We start from the raw sequence: 23,193 nt of genomic DNA, 5'->3' as shown, positions 1-23,193 counted from the left end.
ACAGAGCAAGATCTTGTCTAAAACAAAACAAAACTAAATTTATAAACCATTTCCAGATATGATTTTAGCAAAGTTTAACAGGATAAAAGTCAAACTAAATTTTAGCAATTTGAGGAAAATGACTACAAATGAAAAACCAGAATTCTGTCTTAATTTTCATAATTTATAAACAAAACATTTTAAGCACAGTAATGGAAACTAAACAGTTGCTCCCTGAGGCTACCTGAAATTCACCACAGAGAAATCTAAATACAATCTCTACCTGAATACTGTTTTTAACATTCTAACACTTCACACTCAAACCATGGAACAAGTTTTATTATTCCTTCAACTACAATAAACTTACCTGGAACCTCTCCATAATTGTAACATCTGTCAGACACACTTTAGCACTTTCTTCTTCAGGCATTACTGTACCCAGGAGTGTTTCTTGTTCTTCTATGTCATTTTTTAGGCCCTGTATGTCTCTATTGACATTCTGTAATTTGTTTCTTAATTCTGGTATTTCCTTCTCTTTCAAATCAATTATGCTTTGCCTTAACAGAAAACAATTAAAATTAATCTACCTGAGGTTTCTCATAATTAAACCGAGGTTACATATTTTGAGGAAGAATACCATAAAAGTGACATTGTGTACTTTACAGGGTACATCATGTCAATATGTCATATTACTGGTAATGTTAATTTAACCCTTAATCACTTAGTTAAGGTGATGTCAGTCAAGTCTTTCCACTGTAAAGTTATTAATTTGTTCTTTGTAATTAACAAAATATCTTTAGGAGCAAATACATTCAGACTATGTAAAATACCCTACTTCTCCTCAAACTTCTGCCCACCGATTTTAGTATCTATTAGTAGATCTTACTTGTAGTAATAATTATTGTGGTGTTTGCTAAAGTAACCTACAAATTAGTCATATTCACTAAAAGTGTCAAGGTCTGACAAAATGTTACAGACTCCAGGAGCCTAACGAGAAATAACGGGTGGTGGGTTCAAACGCGGCCCCGGCCAAACTGCAACAAAAAAATAGCCGGGCGTTGTGGCGGGCGCCTGTAGTCCCAGCTGCTCAGGAGGCTGAGGCAAGAGAATCGCATAAGCCCAAGAGTTAGAGGTTGCTGTGAGCCGTGTGACGCCATGGCACTCTACCCGAGGGCAGTACAGTGAGACTCTGTCTCTACAAAAAAAAAACAAAAAACAAGTAGATGTAATGTGGGATCCTGGATTGGATCCTGAAATAGAAAAAGGACATTAATGGAAAAACTGCTGCAATTCAAATACAGTTTATAAGTTAGTTAGTAGCATTATACTAGCATTAATTTTCTGATTTTGATAATTATATTGTGATTACATAAGTTGTCAACACCAAGAGAAGCCAGGTAAAGTACATATGTGAAGTCTAATTACTATTTTTGTAATTTTTAGTTAGGCCTAAAATTATTTCAAAATAAACTATTTTTAAATTACAAGGGTAAAGGAAGAAAGCCTACCACTCAGCCAAATGCCACATGGGTTTAAGATAAAAAAAACCATAAACCCATTTTATAGATGCCACTCTAGCTAATAAACACTGCCTCTACAGCAGACAATGGCTCCACATCTATTTTTGCTGATATCTCTGATGTAATAAAACTTACATTTAATCTTTTTAAAAATATCAAACTTATTGCAGAGAAACTCCCAACTCTTATTTAAAATTAAATTAAAGGGCGGCGCCTGTGGCTCAAAGGAGTAGGGCGCCGGCCCCATATGCCAGAGGTAGCAGGTTCAAACCCAGCCCCAGTCAAAAACTGCAAAAAAAAAAAAAAAAAGATTATAACATTTAAATTAAATTACTACAGCAAGTTAAAGTGGCGTAATAAATTAGTCTCTAATGGGAGCCTTACAATAAACCAAAGCAAAACCAGAAACTCAAGAGTTAGCCCTCACATTCTGGTATCATCTAATGATTTAAAAAAGTGCACCCTAACCCACAAATGACAACCTGAACTGATCTGTGACAACAGACATTTTAATTTTTCATGCCACAGAAATATGGAGTATTCTTATTTTATATATGAATAAATAATAAATATGAAGGTATGCAGATTGTGAGTCATCCCATCCTCTGTTTCTTCCTTAATACCGTAGTCACAAACCACTAGGCTGGTCTTAAATTAGTGCCTGCTCCTTAAAAAGTGGCCTAGTGATGAAAGCGTATTTGTGGAGAAATACAAGTATATATATAATTTTAACCCTATTTTGAGATGCTCATACACACAAAAAAACCTTTATCAATAAGGTCCAGGTTTTAGAGTCTTCTTTTTTGATGATTATCTAAGATGCTAAAATAACTATTCTAAGAAAAAGTAAAGGCTTGGAGCCTGTGGCTCAAGCAGCTAGGGCGCCAGCCACATACACCTGAGCTGGTGGGTTCGAATCCAGCCCAGGCCCACCAAACAACAATGATGGCTGCAACCAAAGAATAGCCCGGCGTTGTGGCAGGCACCTGTAATGATCTTGGGAGGCAGAGGCAGGAGAATCACTTGAGCCCAGGAGTTGGAGGTTGCTGTGAGCTGTGATGCCACAGCACTCTACCCAGGGTGACAGCTTAAGGCTCTGTCTCAAAAAAAGAAAGAAAAAGTAAAGAAACTTCCTTAGAGAATGTGCTACTGAGATCTACTAGGGTTCTCTAGGTTCATTTTGTTCTCTTTTCTTCATTTTTGACATTTTGTTGATTTTGATGAGTATATTTTTCTCATCAGACTTTGCAAAGTTTTTTGTAAATTAATATTATTTTCAATGGACAAATCAGAAGTATGTATTTATGGGGTACAATGTGATGTTTTGATATGTGCACACAATGCAGAATGATTGAATCAAGCTCATTAGGCCAAGTGCCAAGACTCACGCCTATAATCCTAATACTCTGGGAGGTCAGCAGATGAGGACTGCTTAAAGCCAGGGAGAGTTTAAGGCTGCACTGAGCTATGATGATGTCACTGCACTCTAGGGGGAGGGGAGAGGAAGTAGGGGTGGAAGAAAGCAAGCTAATTAACATATTTATTACCTTACCTATTTTTTTTATGATGAGACATTTGAAATTTATCCTTTGGTATTTTTGTTTGGTTTTTCAGAAACCTAATTCACCTGTTTTTGGACAGTATTCCTTTTCTAACAGGACTGTGTATAAAAGGATCCACACCTATATGGTACTGAAAAAACCCTTTGGGAAAATGGGGGGAAATGCTATCTGGATTTTTATTTAAATGGGGTACTTTAATAAATGAATCTGAGTCAGTGCTAAGACAAAATCAGTTATATTTTCAGCTGAGATTTCATTCATTTCATTTATTGGTCTTAAATTAGGTGTTGGTAAGTTTGGAACTTTAAATGAAAGTATTATTACTTAAATAATACTTAAATGAAAGTATCATTTTCCCAAGTTGATAAGCAAGATCTGTTTCCTTGCTATCTGTCTGAGATCATCTTCTGCCACTTTTCCCCCAGGTTAAACATGTCTTGGAGATTCTGGACTGCTTGGAATGCTCTTCCTCTGGACAACTGTATGGCTGGCTTCCTCGCTTCTCTCAGGTCTCCACTCAAATGCCACCTTCATGACAAACTCCCTTCCTACCACCCTTTAGCTACTCCCTTTTGCCTTAGCCTGCTGTTTTTTTATCTGCCACTTACTTAGTATACTATATATTAATATTTGTTATTCATCTCTCACTAGGATATAAACTCTGTATCAGAGACTTTGCCTATTTTGTTTATTGCTAGTGCCCCAACAGAGGGCCTATAAAGGAAATAATGGTTCAATGAACAGACAGTGCTCATGGAAGTACTGGCACCAAGGGGACATTCTAAAGAGTTCTTGTTACTTTATCCCTCTTCACTAATAATTACACTTTACCTAAGTGACTGTCATAAATAGACTATCACACTGTCTCAGAGTGACCTCAGGGAATGTAACGTCCTATACAACAACCAGAGCTGGAGAGTAGTTTAGTGATCATATAGTCAGCCCCCACACTTTAGATGGGGGAAACTAAGACCCAGATGTGTTAAGTAACATCCCTAAGGTCACTGGCAGTGCTAGAATTAGAAATCAGTCTGACTACAGTCCTAAGCCATTGCTTTTCCACATTAAAAAAGTCTTCTTAATTCATTCATGGATTTATTTAAACTATGATGTGTTTTAATGTTATATCCTACTATAGCAAAAGACTTCCTCTTTCTTCCTCTTATTTATTTATTTATTTTTTGAGACAGAGTCTCACTTTGTCACCCCGGGTAGAGTACCCTGGCATCTTAGCTTCACAGCAACCTCTAACTCTTGGACTCAAGCGATTCTCTTGCCACAGCCTCTGGAGTAGCTTGGAACTACAGGCATTTGCCACAACATGCAGCTATTTTTAGAGACAGGGTCTCACTCTAGCTCAGGCTGGTCTTGAACTTGTGAGCTCAGGCAATCCACCCGCCTTGGCCTCCTGAAGTGCTAGGATTACAGGCATGAGCCATCATGCCCAGAAGACGTCCTCTTTCATGTGTCCTAAACTCATCTTTCTCCAGTACTCCAGGATGTCTCACTAGCATTCTGTTAGAGCTTGGTAAACAAACTGGGCTTCATCATTGCCTGTTCTTCTAGTTTTCATGTTTTGGTGCCTTTATAGGAATAGTTTCATCACACGTATGTCTTCACTTAGCAGCCCTACCAGTCTCTTGGTCCATTTTTAGTGCTTCCTCTAGACTTTTTCTAGCTTTAGGTTTCCTTACTTAATGCTGGTAACTAGAACGGGAAACAGATGCTACTACAAATAAAGGGTTACCGTGCATACGTACTATCTTCCCATCAAGAGGTAGAGTGTCCTTTCTCATTGAATCTTTGAAGGCTCTGTGACTACTCTGACCAATAAAAAAAAACAAAGTGTCGGGCAGCACCTGTGGCTCAAAGGAGTAGGGCGCCGGCCCCGTATGCCAGAGGTGGCAGGTTCAAACCCAGCCCCAGCCTGAAACTGCAAAAAAAAAAAAAAAAAACAACAACAACAAAGTGTCACCGTGCCAGTTTCTGGGTCTAGGCCTAAAGAGGCTTACACCTTTTACTAATTGTCTCTTCAAATACTTCATTTGGTAACCCAGTCACTATGCTATCAAAAGCCTAAGACACACGTGAAGGCCATTTCAAGATATCCTGTTTGACAGCCTCAGCTGAGCTCCCAGCCAACAGTTAGCATCACTGACAATCATGTGAACCATGCTGAATGTCCAGGTCAGGTGAGTCAAGCTTGAGATGACTGTAGCTAACATCTAACTGCAACATGAAAGACCCAAGTGAGAACCCAGCTGAGCCCAGTTACCCCACAGAATCATGAAAAGTTAATAAATAGTTGTTTGAGAAACTATGTTTTAAGGAGGTTTGTTACATAGCAATAAATAACTGGAACAGTTCTCACTCATTCAGCAGATATTTATCAAAGTTATAATATGTAAGGAACTGTGAAGGTACAACAAATAAGACATGCAACTTACTCTTAAAAAGGAAACTGTGATGGGAAGGGCCCTAAAGTATAACGCAAAGTTAAATTCTGCCATTTGTTACATATCAGCATGACAAAGGCTAAGCCCATGTTTCCCCTACATGTACTTTCTACCAACTTCAAATTTTATCTATTTGACCTTTTTCACTTTAAGATATTACTTAATTCCTTTCCTTCCTTTTTATTCTCAAATTACTGCTTCTGTCTCCTTATCACATTCTCTTAGTGGCCCAAATAATCTGGTTTTCAACCTTGACGTTTATATTAGTCATCTATTGTTGCATAACAAAATACCCCCAAATTTAGCAGCTTAAAACAACAACATGGCTGGGCACCTGAGCTCAAGCGGCTAAGGTACCAGCCACATACACAGGAGCTGGTGGGTTCCAATCCAGCCCAGGTCTGCCAAACAACAATGACAACTACAACCAAAAAGTAGCCTGGTGGTGTGGCGGGTGCCTGTAGTCCCAGCTACTTGGGAGGCTGAGGCAAGAGAATCGCTTAAGCCCAGGAGTTGAAGGTTGCTGAGAGCTGTGATGCCACAGCACTCTACCCGGGGTGACAGCTCGAGGCTCTGTCTCAAAAAAAAAAAAAGTATTATTTCTCATAGATATGAAGATCAGGACGTATGATTCTGACTAAGGGTCTTGCAAAAAGTTGCAATCAAGCTGTCAGCCAGGGCTGCAATTATCTCAAAGTTTGACTGCTGAAAAGTCTGTTTCCAAATACACTGTTTTAAGGCCGTAGGTCCTTACCATACAGGCCTCTCCCCAGGGGCTGCTCACAACATGGCAGCTAGCTTCCCTCAGATCAGAGAGAGAAAGTATGCATGTGCACACACCTGCAAGCACAAAAGAAACCATAGGAGCTTAGATAATCTGCTCTTGGAAGGGCATGCTATCACCTCTGTCCTTTTACTGGTTGCACAGACCAATCCTGCAACAACATGACAGAAGACTATGTGAGAGTGTAAACACCAGGAGGCTCGGGACCTTGGGAACCATCTTAGAAACTAGCTGCCACAAGACACATCTTCTTAGACCTTTCCTTTTCCTGAAACAAATTCTTGGTTTTCCTGGGCAATACTCTCTTGGTTTTTCTGCTTCCAGAGTTTTTCCCAGTCTGATCCCTTCAAAATACTTACATTAGATTAATTTTCCTAAAACAAGTCCCATTAAATCCCTTAGGATGGCTCCTCCTCATCACCTATCAGAGAGAGTTATAACTAGACCTGAAAATAAATAATATAGCCCTAACTTTGCAACTTATGGGACTTAGTATCTAAAAATAATTCTCCAAATTGCAGGTAACATTTCTATTGCAGCATAGGTCATATTTCTCTTCCCTCTGCATACACTGTTGTGATTTCCCTCTCCCTTCAAATGAGACGAACCAACTTCTCTAAGCTTTATTCTTGCCTCATTCTCAAAGTACCTTTCTCATTTTGTTTATATTATCTTCTCTCTTAACTAATACACTTGTCTGAATCATTCTTTAAGCATTAAGATCAACTTTTTAAATGTCTGGTTTTGAGAGCTTGTCTCTTTAATTAGACCAATAGCTCCTTGAGGGTAATATCTTATGGATAAGGTCTCTGTGACCAGCTTTGTTCTCTATACTTTGGGAACCACGACGGTAATCATCACATATTTCCTGGCTTAATTTTATTTATAAACAGACCATCACATGAATTTCTCGTACGAACAAGGGAAAATCTAAACAGAAATCATCTATGATTCATTTTTTGAAAGTGGAAAAGACATAAAAATATAGCTTAAAATTTACTTTTTTTTTTTTTTTTTTGTAGAGACAGAGTCTCACTTTATCACCCTCGATAGAGTGCCATGGCATCACACAGCTCACAGCAACCTCCAACTCCTGGGCTTAAGCGATTCTCTTGCCTCAGCCTCCCGAGTAGCTGGGACTACAGGCACCTGCCACAGCACCCAGCTATTTTTTGGTTTGCAGTTCAGCCGGGGCCGGGCTTGAACCCGCCACCCTCGGTATATGGGGCCGGCTCCCTACCGACTGAGCCACAGGCGCCGCCCCTAAAATTTACTTTTTTTAAAAGAGCTTTTCAGTACTTTAATTCTTTTGCTGGGTTTACAAAGTAACACATCAATGAACCGTTCTAAATTTGTCAAAATTTATGCCCTCAAGCGAAGTCTCAGGAATGAAACATGCACACACATAAATGTAAAGACTATTATCTACCCCATGACTAATATAAGAAACAAGCTTACCTTTAAACAAAATAATTGATTCTTCGTATCATACAAGTCAGACAATTAAGTTCAAGAACTTGTCCTAGAAAAAATGCTACATACTTCACTGCTGAATATCACTACCGTCACCTTCAAAGTACTCCCCTTGGGAAGCTGTGCACTGATGCCAGCACCTATCTACACTTCAAAGCTCTTTTTCTGGAATGGCCATCAGAACTGTCATTGTATGAGATCTGACAGTTAAGTTCACGAACTCATTCTACAAAAAGTGCTTTGATGGCGGTGCCTGTGGCTCAGTCCGTAGGGCGCCGTCCCCATATACCAAGGGTGGCGGGTTCAAACCCGGCCCCGGCCAAACTGCAACCAAAAAAAAAAAATAGCCAGGCGTTGTGGCAGGCGCCTGTAGTCCCAGCTACTCGGGAGGCTGAGGCAAGAGAATCGCTTAAGCCCAGGAGTTGGAGGTTGTTGTGAGCTGTGTGAGGCCACGGCACTCTACCGAGGGCCATAAAGTGAGACTCTGTCTCTACAAAAAAAAAAAAAAAAGTGCTTTGAAGGATGGCCTAGGTGCTGGCATTGGTGCAAGCTTCCCAAGGGGAATACTTTGAAGGTGACCTTAGTGACATTCAGCAATGAAGTATATAGCACTTCTTCTAGGATTAAGTTCATAAATTTAATTGTCAGGCCTCAGGGCATAATGGCTCAAAATCTTGACTTTAAGATTGAAAATAGTTTTTTCATTCAACACCCATCCTTACTAAGTACTTACCATATGCCAAACATTAGATGGGTACCTTTTACAGTGCTATGGCCACATGTATAGTAACAGAATATCCCCATTCTTACCTCATGGGCACGAGTCCCAGCATTTCATCACGTCGTTTTTCCTTTTTCTTTAGCTCTGATTCTGTTGACTTCAGCTTATCTGGAGCAAGCCGCAGTTTAGACTGCAAATCACTGATAACTTCTTGTAATTCAGCCTCTGTCTGAAAAACTCTCTGACAGACAGGGCAACATGACTGGTTTTCATCTGCTAGCTGAGTAATGAATTGGGAGTAAACTGCCGTGGCTCCAGCCAGCATGGCTATTTAAAAAAACATATATATCTCCAATGAGAAATACACAGTTTTGTTAAAATGGCTGCATCATTTGCTGTCTATTCCTCTTGCTTTATAAACATAAAAGAAATAAAAATTCAGATTATTAAATCTTCTTCCAAAGGGCATGAGACATTCAGATTATATAAATTATTTTTTAGCAACTGACAATAAGTACAACAACTTTTACTGAGAGCTTTCTTTTTTTTTTTTTCCTTTTTTTTGTAGAGACAGAGTCTCACTTTATGGCCCTCGGTAGAGTGCCATGGCGTCACATAGCTCACAGCAACCTCCAACTCCTGGGCTTAAGCGATTCTCTTGCCTCAGCCTCCCGAGCAGCTGGGACTACAGGCGCCCGCCACAACGCCCGGCTATTTTTTGGTTGCAGTTTGGCCGGGGCCGGGTTTGAACCCGCCACTCTCGGTATATAGGGCCGGCACCTTACCGACTGAGCCACAGGCGCCACCCCACTGAGAGCTTTCTATGTGCCAGATACTGTTCAAAGGGCTTTACAAATATAATCTCATTTATTCCTCAATACCTTCTAAGAGCAAGCTGGTAAGAAGTTGTGTTCTCATTTTACATATGACTAATGCGAAACATAGGAAGATTTTAATAATTTGCTGAAAGTCGTGTTGTGAGTTAAATTACAGAGCTAAGACTGAAATTCAAGCCATTTGGTTCCACAACCAGGTTTAAAATCTCCTATCCTTAATAGTCACCTCTGGATGAAAACTCAAAAGCATCAAAGTGCCTTGAGAATATGAAGTAGGTAACTCACCTCGCTGTTTTGAGGATTTTTCGATTTCTTCTTTAAGCCTGCCTAAATCACTTTCAAAGTCCTGGCTACCACAAACATCAAACAGCTTGTCTTCATAACTGGACAATTGCTCTTCTTTTCTTTTCAGCTCATTATTTATATGATTTTTATTTTGCTCAGCTGAAGCTAGTTCTTTGCTAAGATAAGAAAAAATGGATTATAATTTTAAAACATGAGAAATCCATTTGAAAAATACGAGTAGGAAGATACAAGACAAATTCTGCCAACAGATCATTACAAGGGTTTGGTATACAAAAAGTTTGTTTGTTTTGTTTTTAAGAAGTTTTAAGGCAATAGTCCACAGCTTACACTTCCACCTAGGACACTGACTCACTTGCTAAACCCCAGTCTTGGGCCAACTCCCAGAAAAATGTACATAGGCAGAAATCTGCCTTGTTTCTGGGGGTTCGCTATCTTTCATCCCACATTAAGAGCCTCAGCAAGAAGATGCTTGCTGGGTCTACTGCAGGAAAAGAGAGGAGAAAAATAGTCTCCTAATTCCCTTCAATCCCTTTCACAGTATTACTTCCTTACCCTCCTATAAAAACCTTTTCTTTTTCCTCTCCTTGTTGCTGTCTTCTACTTCACTCACTGCCTCTCATTTATCAAAGATTTTGCTTACTAGCACAATTTATCTCCACTCCAACATTGTCTTAGCTAACCTCAATACTTACACATATCAGAGTTGTTCAATTTGCAAGTTATTATATAAGTCATATAATCAAATTTAATACATTGTACTCAGCATATTTTTAAAATGAAACAAGATAACGTAATATATTACGCTGTATGTAAAAGTACTTTCAGAAATTTCTTTCAGATAAATGTGTATGATCACACACACACTTCATACTATCGTGAGTTATGGTAAAAGTTTGAAGAAAAAAAATTTATGTAGATGACTTTCTGCATCCTAGCTTCCACTGAACACTTCTCATCAAGATCATCAACAGCTCACGTGCCAGGTGTAATCTTCATCTTACTCTACCTCTAGGTAGCACAACTCTCCTTCAAAGCCTATCCCCTCAAGGCACCCCCAACAACACTTCTATCTGGCTCTCACCCTGCTTCCCTAGGCACATCCCAGTTCCCTTGACTTGCTCTTCTTCCTTTGCCTGCCAACAATTTTAAATGCTGGTGCTCCCCGGAGTCTAACTGTAACCCCTTCTCTTCGCATAATTCTCTCAGAGTGGTATGGTCTATGCTAACTTTGAACATCCCTTATATAGCAACAATCCCAATCTCCTGTACTTCAAACTCCAATTTTATACTCCCTAACAGACACTTCCATAAGAAACACAGATTTCACATGGCCAAAGCCAAATGCACTATTTTTATCAAAAATCTGTGTGGGATTTTTGATCCTCTTATCCAACTACCATCCAGGTAACGTCTGAGAAATAGTACCATTTTTTAGAATGGATCACTCCCAGAAATGGAAAGGGAATTTAAAAAGTTTAATCTTTTTATATAGGTCTAAAAATTTTCAAGAGACAAGAGGCCCAAATTGTTACCCATTTCCATTTTACTTAACTTGTAAAACTGGATTTTCATAAAGTTCACGGAAAATATGTATTATGAAAAAACTATACATGGATTTCAAGGACTTTTTTACACCAAAATAAACTCATACTAAATTATTATAATATGTCCAAATAGGATCTAGTCTGAGGCACTGAGAAGGACAAGGCATCAGTCTGAAAACAGCCTCAATCCCAGCAACATGGATACTGCCCAAAGTGAAGCAGAACAAATTTATGGAGAAGTTTAGATGAAGAGTGGTGAAATCACTAACACGTTATGAAAAGTTTATGGTGATAATGCCCCCTCCAAAATCAGCAGTTCACAAATGGATAACTTGTTTAAAGAAGGGGAGAGGCAATGCTGAAGTTGAAGCCTGGAGCAGCAGACTATTCACATCAATTTGTGAGGAAAAAAATTCATCCTTATGTGAAGAGGACTGAACAATTAACAATACAAACAACAGCCAACACCTCAGGAATCTCAATTGGTTGGTTCAGCTTACATAATTCAGAGTGAAAAATTAAAATTAAGCAAACTTTCTACTTGATAGGTACCAAAAGTGTATGTCTCAGATCAGCTGCAAGTAAGAGCAGACCTTTCAATGGAAATTTTAAATAAGCAGGATCAGATCCTGAAGCATTTCCTCAAGGAATTGTAACAGGAGATGAAACATGGTTTCACCAACACAATCCTGAAGACAAAGTACAATCAAAGCCATGAAGACCAACAGGTAGAAGTGGTCCAGTAAAAGCAAAAGTGAACTGGTCAAGAGCAAAGGTCATGGCAACAGTTTTTTTGGATGTTCAAGAAATTTTACTTATTGACTTTCTGGAGGACCAAAGAACAAGAACATCTAATTATTATGAGAGGCATTTCAGAACATTAACCAAAGCTTTAGCAGAAAAATGCCCAGGGAAGCTTCACTAGAATCCTTCTCCAGCTGGTAGGGGTGGAGAACCTGTGCTCCTCTGGATCCCCAAGCGTGGCCCCTCAACCAAATCCAAACTTCATGGAACAAATCACTTTATTAAAAGGATTTGGGACCTGGCAAGGTGACTCACACCTGTAATCCTAGCACCCTGGCAGGCTGAGGTAGGTGGATTGGCTTGAGCTCAGGAATTCTAGACCAGCCTGGACAAGAACAAGATCCCATTTCTTCTAAAAGTATAAAAACTTAGCCTGGCGTTATGGTGGGTGCCTGTAATACCAGCTACCTGGGAGGCTGAGGCAGGAGAATCGCTTGAGCCAAGAGTTTGAGGTTGCTGTAAGCTATGGCAATGTCACAGCACCCAACCCCAGGGCAACAGAATAAGACTCCGTCTCCATTAAAAAAATAATAATAATAAAATAGAGGATTTGATCTGTAAAAATTAGATTCAGTCAAAAGGCCACACTCAAGGATTCAGAAGGCCACATGTGGCTCCAAGGTTGCGGGTTCCCTACCCTTGTGTGGCAGGGCAATTCTGTGACAGTTTCAATGGGAAACCATTAAGTATCCACTGCATAGTCTTGATTAGGCTCTTTCTTACTTTTCACTTCTTTTTCTTTCCTAATCTTAAAAAATCTTTAAAAGGCACCTATTTTTCTTTAGTTAATAATGTAAAAAAGATTTCTTTGACATAGTTAAAGTCTCAGGACCTGCAGTTCTTTAGGGATGGTCCGTGACTGGTATCATCACTTATAAAAGTGTCTTGAACTTGGGCGGTGCTGGCCCCATATAACGAGGGTGGCGGGTTCAAACCCAGCCCCCGGCCAAACTGCAACCAAAAAATAGCCGGGCGTTGTGGCGGGCGCCTGTAGTCCCAGCTACTCGGGAGGCTGAGGCAAGAGAATCGCTTAAGCCCAGGAGTTGGAGGTTGCTGTGAGCTGTGTGAGGCCATGGCACTCTACCGAGAGGGCCATCAAGTGAGACTCTGTCTCTACAAAAAAAAAAAAAAAAAGTGTCTTGAACTTGATAAAGTTTGTGTTCAGAAATAAAGTTTGTATTTTTTATTTTTATCTTTTAATTCTATTTATACATAAAATTTCTGAAGTCCCTTCGCATAGGCGAACTAAATACAACATACCACTTCATGACAATAAATGATTTTAACACAATTAAACATGAAAGCATGAAATAAGAAATTTCTGTTACATCTCCAAATGTTGCAACTACTTACTTCAACTTGGCAAGTCTGTCCCTGGTCTGATTAATTTCTTTTGATTTACTATGAAGCCAGTCTTCAAGCTGTTTTTTGTTGGGAAAGTACCCCAATAGTGAAGTTAATTCATCACTGTGCCTAGATTTTATTTTTCTGATTTGTTCATCTTTGTCAGTCTAAAAGTAAAAAACATCTTTTAAAAATAAAGTGTTAATGTCCCTATATTAAATCAAGAACAAAAATAAATGGTAGACTTATTCAAGTTTTAGGCTTAAAAAACAATTTATAAAAAAGAAAACATGAAATTTCTTAAAATCTTGGAGATGGTACTTCTAAGCCATAAGAGAGCAACAAATTTAATGCTATAAAAATTTTGAACTTCTGTATGTTAAAAGTTCACAGCAATGAGCATGGGTTTGTGTGCATATACTTCTAAATAAACTTTCTGTAATTAAACAGTAATTCTTATACTTGACGGTTTGTTTTTATAGAGTAGGTATTAAGCTCCCTTAACCTCTAAAATATAAAGTCAATACCAACTCAGTACTTCATAGTGTGTCAAGTCTGAATGCAAGATAAACTATTTTAAATACCAAACAGTATAATTAGAACAAAAAGAAAAATCATACTTTGTCTTTGGTCAGCATCTCCATCTGGGTACGCGTTGTTGTATGATGGTTTATCTGCTCCATCTCCTGGTCCAATTTACGCAGGGTCCTGTCTAGGTCCACTTTCTCATTCTGAAGGCTTATAACTTCTATTTTTAGAGCTTCTACATTGCTGCTTTTCTCAGCTTTGCTTAGCTCACGTTCCTAATCAATAATTCAAACAAATGTATAGGTTACATAATTTGTGTAAGAATTAAAATAATGTAACCCACATCATAAAGTCCCAAACCTGCAGGTGCTAGTGTGGGTGCAAAGAAGGGAACACTTAAATACACCGTCAGTGAGACTGCAAACTAGTACAGCCTTTTTGCAAAGCAGTATGGAGAATCCTCACAGAGCTAAAAATAGACCTTTCATTTGATCATACAATCCCATTATTAGGTATCTACTCAGAAGAAAAAATTCATTTTACCATAAGGACATCTGCACTAGAATGTTAATCAGAGCTCAATTCAGTCACCAAGATGTAGAAACAATTCACGTGCCCATCAACTCACAAATGAATAAACTATGGCGTATGTATACCATGAAATAAATACAATTCAGCTATAAAGACAGGTGGAGACTTTATATCTTTTGTATTTGCCTGGAAGGATTTGGAAAACATCCTCCTATCACAAGACTGGAAAAGCAAGCATCCAATGTACTCAATATTAATATGAAACTAGTAGATGAACAACCACCCCGACAGAAGAGAAAAACACAATTAAATTTGAGAAAGCGGGGGACGGGGAGAACGGTGAGGAGGAAGGGGGCTTGGTAAACTCTCACCTAACTGGCACAATATAGGGGTAAATGTAGGGCACACCTGTTGGGTGAAGAGCTCAACTATAACTTGGGCTTTACCCAACAAATGCAAACAAAATAACCTAATCATATGTATCCTTATATTAATCTGGAAAAAAATAAAATAAAAAAACACTTCTCAAGAACCTGGTTCTTCTAAGAACCATGAAAACCTCAATTTGAATAAGGAAAGACAACCAACAGACGCCCACATAGAGATGATACAGAAATTATATTGTAAAGCTGCCACCATTAGAATGATGCAGTGAGCAATTACAAATACGTTTGAAACATATGAAAAAGAAATTCTCAGCAAGAAAACTAAAGGCATAAGGAAAATCAAATAAATTTTAGAACTGAAAAATACAATAAGCAAAATAAAAAACTCAATGGGCACATTCAGTAGCAGAGTGAATAGAAAAGAAGAAAACATCAGTAAACTTGAAGATAGAACAATAGAAATTACCAGATCTGAAGTATAGGAAGAAAACAGACTGAAAGAAATGACAAGAGCCTTGGAGATCTGTGGGATAATAACAAAAGACTTTTAATATATATATTATTGGAGCTCTAGAAGGGGATGAGAAAATGTGGGCTGAAAAAAAGATTTGGAGAAATGATAGTTGAAACTTTCCAAATATGGGAAAAGACATAAACCAACAGATTCTAGCTGAGTGAATTCCAAACAGAATAAACTTCTGAAATCCACACAAGAGTCATCAATCAAAAACTAAAGATGAAGAAACAGACTTCCAGAGAGGAGGCATTACAGAAAAAATGATTAGAATAGTGGAAGACTTCTCATAATAAACATGGCAGCCAGAAGAAATAGGCATATTTTTCAAGTGAAATACTGACTTACTCCAAAATGTCTTTTTCAGTATTTCACTTGAAAAATATGCCTATTTTTTCTGGGTGCCATGTTTACTTATGAGAAGTCCTCCACTATTCTAATCATATACTGACTTACTCCAAAATGTCTTTTGCAGGCAGCACCTGTGGCTCAAAGGAGTAGGGCGCTGGCCCTATATGCTGGAGGTGGCGGATTCAAACCCAGCCCTAGCCAAAAAAAAAAAAAAAACCCAAAACTCCAAAATGTCTTTTTCTGCAGCCTTAAATTCATGCCATTCTTAATTCCTTTATTTAAGCATTACTCATAAATTGCAAAGCCCCATCTTCTTAATGAAAATGTTAACTTTTTTCATTAAAACTGGTTATTGCTTTAAAATAATTAAAATAATGATAGTGTGTTAGAAATTAATCCTCAGAATGGTCAAAATATTGTTTGCTTATTTAAACAACAAGAGAAAAAAACATAACACATCACATATGCTTTAAGAAAAAGCATAGTGGCTCACTCCTATAATCTCAGCACTTGGGAGGCTGAGGTGGGTAGATTGCCTTCCAGCCTGATCAAGAGCAAGATCCCGTCTCTAAAAAATAGCTGGTTGTGTGGTGGGTGCCTGTAGTGCCAGGTACTTGGGAGGCTGAGGCAAGAGGATCGCTTCAACCCAAGAATTTGAGGTTACTGTGAGCTAAGATGCCATAGCACTCCACCAACGGTGACCAAGTGAGACTCTGCCTCAAAAAAAAAAAAAACCAACTTATTAATACTGCCTTACTATGTTATATTAAATAATAGTAAAGAATAAATAAATAAATTTGGAAAGGTAAAACAGGAAGGAAAAATAAGAATCAGGGCAAAATTAGGAGAAATATGTCTAAGTATACAGATTAGTGACTCTTCAATGATTAAGTATTAAGTATTTATTAAGTCTCCACGTAACTCACTTTATTGCCTAATATGTAGAAACTATATAAAAATTGTGTGATGTGGTCCTCCACTGGTGGCTCCCCACCCTAACAAGACAATATTGTAATAAAGTGTTAAAGACAAAAATGTATGCTACAATGGTGAGTTAGGAGGTAAAAATCAATGTTTACATAAATTATCAAGATGGGATTTAACAGAAGACTTACCAAGCTCTAGGATGCTTATTTTGATGATGGAATGTAAAGGAAAGGGACAGATTATATGCGAGGAAGAAAATTTGGAAGTTCTTGAAGAGATTGGCTTAAAAGTTTTTACCAAAGATGTGATAATACAGCAAAAATCATATAAAATTCCAGTGTGTGAAACCTTGAGGGAAAATACTTTCTTTTTTACTTAGGTAAGTGGTTCTTAGCAAGGGTATTCATAAGAATTACCTAATTTTGTTGTGTTTTTTTAAGAGACAGAGTCTCATTCTGATGCCTAAGCTGGAGTACAGTGGCCATGATAACAGTTTACAACAACCTGGAATTCCTGGGCTCAAGCAATCTTCCTGCCCTTGCCTCTCAAGTAGCTGGGACTATAGGTGCATGCCACCAATGCCTGGCTGTTTTGAACATATATTTCCATGCCCCACTCTCAGAAATTTTGATTTTGAAGGTCTGAGGCTTTAAGGTCTAAGCACAGATAATTTTAAAAAGCTTATTGGGTGATTCTAATTTTTAACCCACCAGGTTTCAGAACCAAAGAGTTGGGAGGATCAAGATATTCAGGGGAGTATTCAAGATATTCATTTTACTTTAGAACTGACAAGATTGACATTTATATTAAAATGCCATAATTCTAGGATTAGAAATAGATTAAATACTTCATCTATGTCTTATACTTTAAAGTAATTATTCAAAGAATATCTTACAGCTTTTGTGAGCTCCTGGTCCAATTCAAGAATCCTGTCTGAAGATCCTTCCAACTGCTGTAATTCATACTTCACATTTTTCAGCTCATGCTGTTTCTTACTTTGGATTTCCAATTTTAGCTCAATTATTCTTCCCAGTCCAGTTTTCTTATCCCTTATCTCATCTATCTGTTTTTGTTTCAGAGCCTCTTTTTCAGCAAAATCATTCTAAATATGTAAGTAAAGAATGAGCATTAATAATTAAGAAACAGTTTCTTCATTGCAAAAGTAACATGGACAATAAAGAAAATACAGAAAAGCACAGTCATTCATCACTAACCCATGGAGATATATTCTGAGAAATACATCTTTAGGCAATTTTGTCACTGTGGAAACATCATACAGTGTACTCACACAAACCTAGATAGTATAGCGTACTATACAACTAGTTATATTATAGCCCACTATGACTATACCTGTACAGCATGTTACTGTACTGAATACTGTAGGTAACTGTAACACAATAAATATTTATATATGTAAATACAGAAAAAGTACAGTGAAAATATGGTATTATCATCTTACAGAACCACTATTGTATTCGTGGCCTCCCATAGACCAAAATGTCATTATGGGATGCATAACTATATTTTACAAAATGTAAAAACCATCATCCAGGATAATCATTAACCATGAGCAAATATTTTCTTTGCAATTAGCCTGAAGACTTTTTTTTTATTTAGAATGATAGTAAGAAGAAAAACAAAAAAATTTCTAACTTAAAACCAAATAAAAAATGTAGACCTACTTTTCTTCATATTTTTAACTTAAAAAATGTTTTAAATTTGTTCCTATAAAGGTTTTTTTCCTACCCTGTAGCAGCATCTATCCTAACACTAATACAAACCATATGCTAAAATAGAGTCTATCCAAAAATTAAAACAATTCAACTAGAGAATCTGACACAGATAAAAGAAAATAACAAATACTGTATTTCAAAATATTTACCATGAGTTGCTTGGCAGTTTCTGTTTCCTTTTCTTGTCTTTCTCTCACAAGTTTGTGAAAATTTTTAATTTGTCTTTCACTGAATGGTCCACGCTCAAAGCCATCCAATTCTAGCTGTATTGCCAAAGACTGAATTAATGAATCTCTAGCTCGGATATGTTCTTGATGGCGATCTGCCTGTAGCTGTAGACGACCTTTAAAAAAGCCAATCTAATAATTTTTCTTAACAGCTGTTTTTTATAAAAGTTGAGCAACTGTAAATTCACATGCAGTTGTAAAAAAAAAAAAATACAGCATAAATTTAAATTCATATGAAGTTATAAAAAATAATACAGCATAATCTCTCCCATACTTTGCCCAGTTCCCCCCAATGCTAACTTTTACAAAACTATAGCATAATAATATCAGAACCAGGCTCGGCACCTGAAGCTCAGTGGTTAGGGCGCAGGTCACATACTCCAGGGATGGCGGGTTCGAACCCAACCCGAGCCTGCTAAACAACAGTGACAACTATAACAACAACAAAAAAAAGGTCGGGCATTGTGGCAGGCACCTGTAGTCCCAGCTACTTGGGAGACTGAGGGAAGAGAATCGCTTTAGCCCAAGAGTTTGAAGTTGCTGTGAGCTGTGACACCACAGCACTCTACCAAGGGCAACATTGTGAGACTGTCTCAAAATAAATAAATAAATAAATAAATAAAAATGAAATAATAATAATTTCACAACCAGTACACTGACATTGATATAATCCATCAATCTTATTCAAATTTCCCCAATTTTACTTGTACTCATTTGTGTATGTGTATGTATTAAGTTCTATATATTTTATATATTTTACTACCTATGTGGGTTCATGAATCTACGTCAACAGTCAAGATACTGAATAGTTCCAATATCACAAGAACCCTCCTGTTCTTTTATAACCATAACCACATCCTTCTCTCTCCTGCCCTTCCTCCTACCCAGTATCCCTGGCGATCACTAATTTGCCCACATTTCTAAAATTTTGACATTTCAAAAATGTTACATAAGGGAAAACATACTTTTTTTTTTTTTTTTTGGAGACAGAGTCTCATCATTCTGTCACCTGGGGTATCATGCCATGGCATCACAGCTCATAGCAACCTCAAACTACTGGGCTCAAGCAGTCCTCTTGCCTTAGCCTCCTGAGTAGCTGGGACTATAGGTGTCCATCACAACGCCCGGCTAGTTTTTCTATTTTTAGTAGAGATGGGCTTGCTCTTGCTCAGGCTGGTATCAAACTTCTAAGCTCAAGTGATTCACCTGTCTCCAGGTGAATCCATGGAGGAATCCATGGTGAATCCATGCTAGGATTACAAGCATGAGCCACCTTGTACAGCCTTAAGTAACCTTTTCAGATTGTCTTTTTTTCACTCAGCATATTTCCCAGGATATATTTCATGCAGGCAGAAAACACATAGTATTATACAAGGAAAAAAGACCAACACTTTATCTTACCCTGTTCAACTAGTAGTTCTGATTTTTCTTGATTGAGAAGCCTAGATTCTTTATTTAATTTATCCAGTTCACGCTGACAGTCTATCAATTTCCTTTCTTTCTCTCTTACTGTTCTCTGGTGATTGTGATATAAGTCATTTAGTTGCTCATCAGTCCCTTGAAAAACCTAGGTAATACCAAAATAAAAAACTTTAATGTATAAATGTAAGAAAATGTGATCACTGTGAGGTACCAAATGTTAATCAACTTCCTTCATTTCAACATATACACCAAACTAGTACCAAACATTAAGATTTGTATCTGCTATTTTCTAAACTGTGGGTGGCAAAACTGATTCAAATAAAGTTCACTACAATAATCCTCAAATTTTGAAGTAGAACAAACTTCTACTACTACAAACCTTTTCCATCTTCTGTTCCAGCTCACTATTATCTTTCTCCATTTGCTTCTTTCGGCTATCCAAGGCTTTAATTTCATTGTCAAGTCTCATTACTTTAGAGAGATTGTGTTCAATTTCTTTTAAACGATTCTAAAACAAAGAAACACTCTATGTAAGTGAAATTCACTAGAGCTTACATTGCTATTGGATGTTCAGAAATAAGATGTGCCAGGGCCAGGCATTTAGTAAAAGTGGTCTCATTTAATGTTAACAATGAACTGTAAAGAGAGCAGAGACATTAAGTAACTTTCCCAAGGCTTCACAGATAGCAGAGAAAAGCAGAAATTAAATTCTACTTCTAAATCCAAAGCCTGTACCCTCCCTTCAACACTCCTACAGAAGTCTTTCATTCATTGAGCACTTACAGCTATTATATGCAGAGTAGCACATTTTAAAAACTTAATCCTTAAAAGGCTAACTATTCAATGTACTTTTTAAAAATCAGAACTAATGGGTAGACTAGAAACTCATGGTGACTTACAAGTCATTCTTTGCCTCATCTCTTAGGAATATGTATAACCCAGTTCAGGGCCTTCTCCTTGGATGATGCTGGAGATACTCTTCCAGTGTTTGACTCTATGACTCCAAAGCTGACCAATTCTTCTTCTAAGACATTTTTAGAACCTAATTTTATTTTTTTATTATTATTTTATTTAGAGATGGGGGGAATCTTCCTGTATTGCCAGGCTGAAGTGCAGCAGCTATTCACAGGCGAGATCATAGAGCACTACAGACTGGAATTCCTAGGCTTAAGTGATCCTCTTACCTCAGCCTCCTGTGTAGCTGGGACTACCATGCTCAGCAGAAGCTAATTTTTAAACATCTTATATATAAGTTACTAAACTACTTAGATGTATTAATTGTCAACTTTTTTAGCTCCACCAAAATGCATGCTCAACTTTAATATCATTTATTAAAAAATATAGTTTATACCTTGATTTATATATGAATGCATAGCTTATAATCACCATAAAAATAGAAACTTTGTTTACTCTGTTCCTTAATATATTCTCAGAACATACAATAGGTATTCAATATGTTAGCTAAATAAAAGAACAAGAGATCTGAAAAAAGTAATTTTACCAATAATAACAGTCACAGGTATCATTGATTGAAAGCCTATTATATTCCAGATGTTGTACTATGTGCTGCTATAAATTCTCTCTAATCTTTTGGGAGGCCATGGCAGGAGGACCACTGAAGGCCAGGAGTTTGAGTCCAGCCTAGGCAACATAAAGAAACCCTGTCTCTACAAAAAAAACTAAAAAACAAAATCTCTCTAATCCTCTGAAAACTACATACTAAGCAGGAGACTCAGAGGACTTAATTGACTTGTACAAAACCACAAAGTTAAGATTGGGAGATAAGATTAGGAGGTATAATGGTTAAGACTAGAAACTCTGGCTGCTGGAACAACTGGACATCTATCTGAAAAGAAACCTCAACCCTTATCTCATACTATATTTAAAAATTAACCTGAAATGCAATACATGCTTAAATGTAAGAAATCAAAAATTATGAAAACATTGGAGAAAATATCGAAGAAAACTATGAAAATATTGAAGAGAACACTGAAGAAAATTTGTGACACTAGGTGAGGCAAAATTTTCCTAGATATGAAACAAAAAGCATGAATTATAAGAGAAAAAAGGGCGGAGACAAGATGGCTGACTGAAGCCAGCTTTCCACAGAGGCTCCCATCCAGAAGGAGAGTTAAAGGACAGAAATTTAGCAAGTAACCTGGCAGATTAGAACTGTGCCAAGAGAGGAGGTTGAAGAACACACATCAACCCTGCTGAGGTGAGCTGTGACCCCAAGGATACAAACAAAAGGTACAAAATCCATCACCAAGCGGACGGGAGTTCCCTCCCCCATGAGAACGGCTTGGAGTACCCCATAAACAAATGAGCAGAGTTCAAAGGTCCTCCCATTATATTCCACAGGAGAGACCCTCTAAAAACTGGACCTACTTCCCCTACTAGGGTGGCATGGCACTCTCCTGCCAGGCATAAAACTGTGTAAAACTGTATATATTCTCTACCTGCAACTCTGAGCTTCCAGCACTGCCCTCCACACTCACTCTGAGGTCTGGAGGCCTGCCCCCCACGAGTCCAGATTCTTGGGTGTTTTCTTGAGAGGTGTGGACAGGGCATGGACTGCTGTGGACAGGGCATGGACTGCTACTGGTCAGTGCTGATTCTGCAGCACAGGAGTGAGGAGGATGGTCGGCTGAGAGGGAACCACACAGGAGCGGCAGTGTCCGGAGGCACACAGCAGCAGCCGTTTTTGACAACAATAGGGCTCACCTCCGGATATTCCGGAGGCACACCCACTGTGTCTCTGGGCAACGAGAGGAGGCCAGGCATCTTCTCAGGTGGCAACCACGGTGGAATAGATCTGGGACAGAAACGCAGGCCCCGTGAGTAAAGGGTTTGCCTGATGTGGTATGAGCCTGGGTAGAGCACGGGGATTAGAAAACTCACACACAGAGCCTGCTGATTCCCAGGGCGGGGCGGCCCCAGAGGACCACTTTACTGAACCTAAGACGCACCCAGCCCCCAGGGGATCATCAGCCTAAACAAAGGAGGGGAGGCAGAGGCTGAACTGACAGGTAACCGTGCTGCGAATACAAACTACACCTGAGACTGGACAGAGGCACAGACAGGGCCTGAGGCACAGGTTCTATGAACTCAAAACAGCTTCTCTTCTGCAGGGGAATTTAGCAGGCACAGAAACAAATTCCACAAAGTTGTTCTGTTCTGTCACTAACATCAATCGGGGCAGGGCTGGAACTGAATGAACAGCCCCACCCTCCATTAAACACCCA

At 38.3% G+C, this 23,193-nt stretch overlaps 1 protein-coding gene across 3 annotated transcripts in view; it reads right to left on the bottom strand.

The window, feature by feature from the left end:
- RAD50 (RAD50 double strand break repair protein) overlaps positions 1–23,193 on the bottom strand; it is a 98,202-nt gene that overhangs the window by 43,548 nt on the left and 31,461 nt on the right. For all 3 annotated transcript variants that reach the window (XM_053566928.1, XM_053566929.1, XM_053566930.1), the window contains 9 exons: positions 20,328–20,456; positions 19,928–20,093; positions 18,449–18,642; positions 17,462–17,668; positions 13,950–14,132; positions 13,339–13,496; positions 9,617–9,792; positions 8,585–8,822; positions 347–536 (listed from right to left, as the gene is read on the bottom strand). In XM_053566928.1, the coding sequence (XP_053422903.1) occupies positions 347–536; positions 8,585–8,822; positions 9,617–9,792; positions 13,339–13,496; positions 13,950–14,132; positions 17,462–17,668; positions 18,449–18,642; positions 19,928–20,093; positions 20,328–20,456 (1,641 nt within the window). The remainder of the gene's footprint in view (positions 1–346; positions 537–8,584; positions 8,823–9,616; positions 9,793–13,338; positions 13,497–13,949; positions 14,133–17,461; positions 17,669–18,448; positions 18,643–19,927; positions 20,094–20,327; positions 20,457–23,193) is intronic.

The sequence above is a fragment of the Nycticebus coucang genome, chromosome 17 (genome assembly GCF_027406575.1).
Source record: "Nycticebus coucang isolate mNycCou1 chromosome 17, mNycCou1.pri, whole genome shotgun sequence".
NCBI classification, from domain to species: domain Eukaryota; kingdom Metazoa; phylum Chordata; class Mammalia; order Primates; family Lorisidae; genus Nycticebus; species Nycticebus coucang.
The sequence above is the reverse complement of the archived record's forward strand: the minus strand, read 5'-3'. Positions and strand labels throughout refer to the sequence as shown.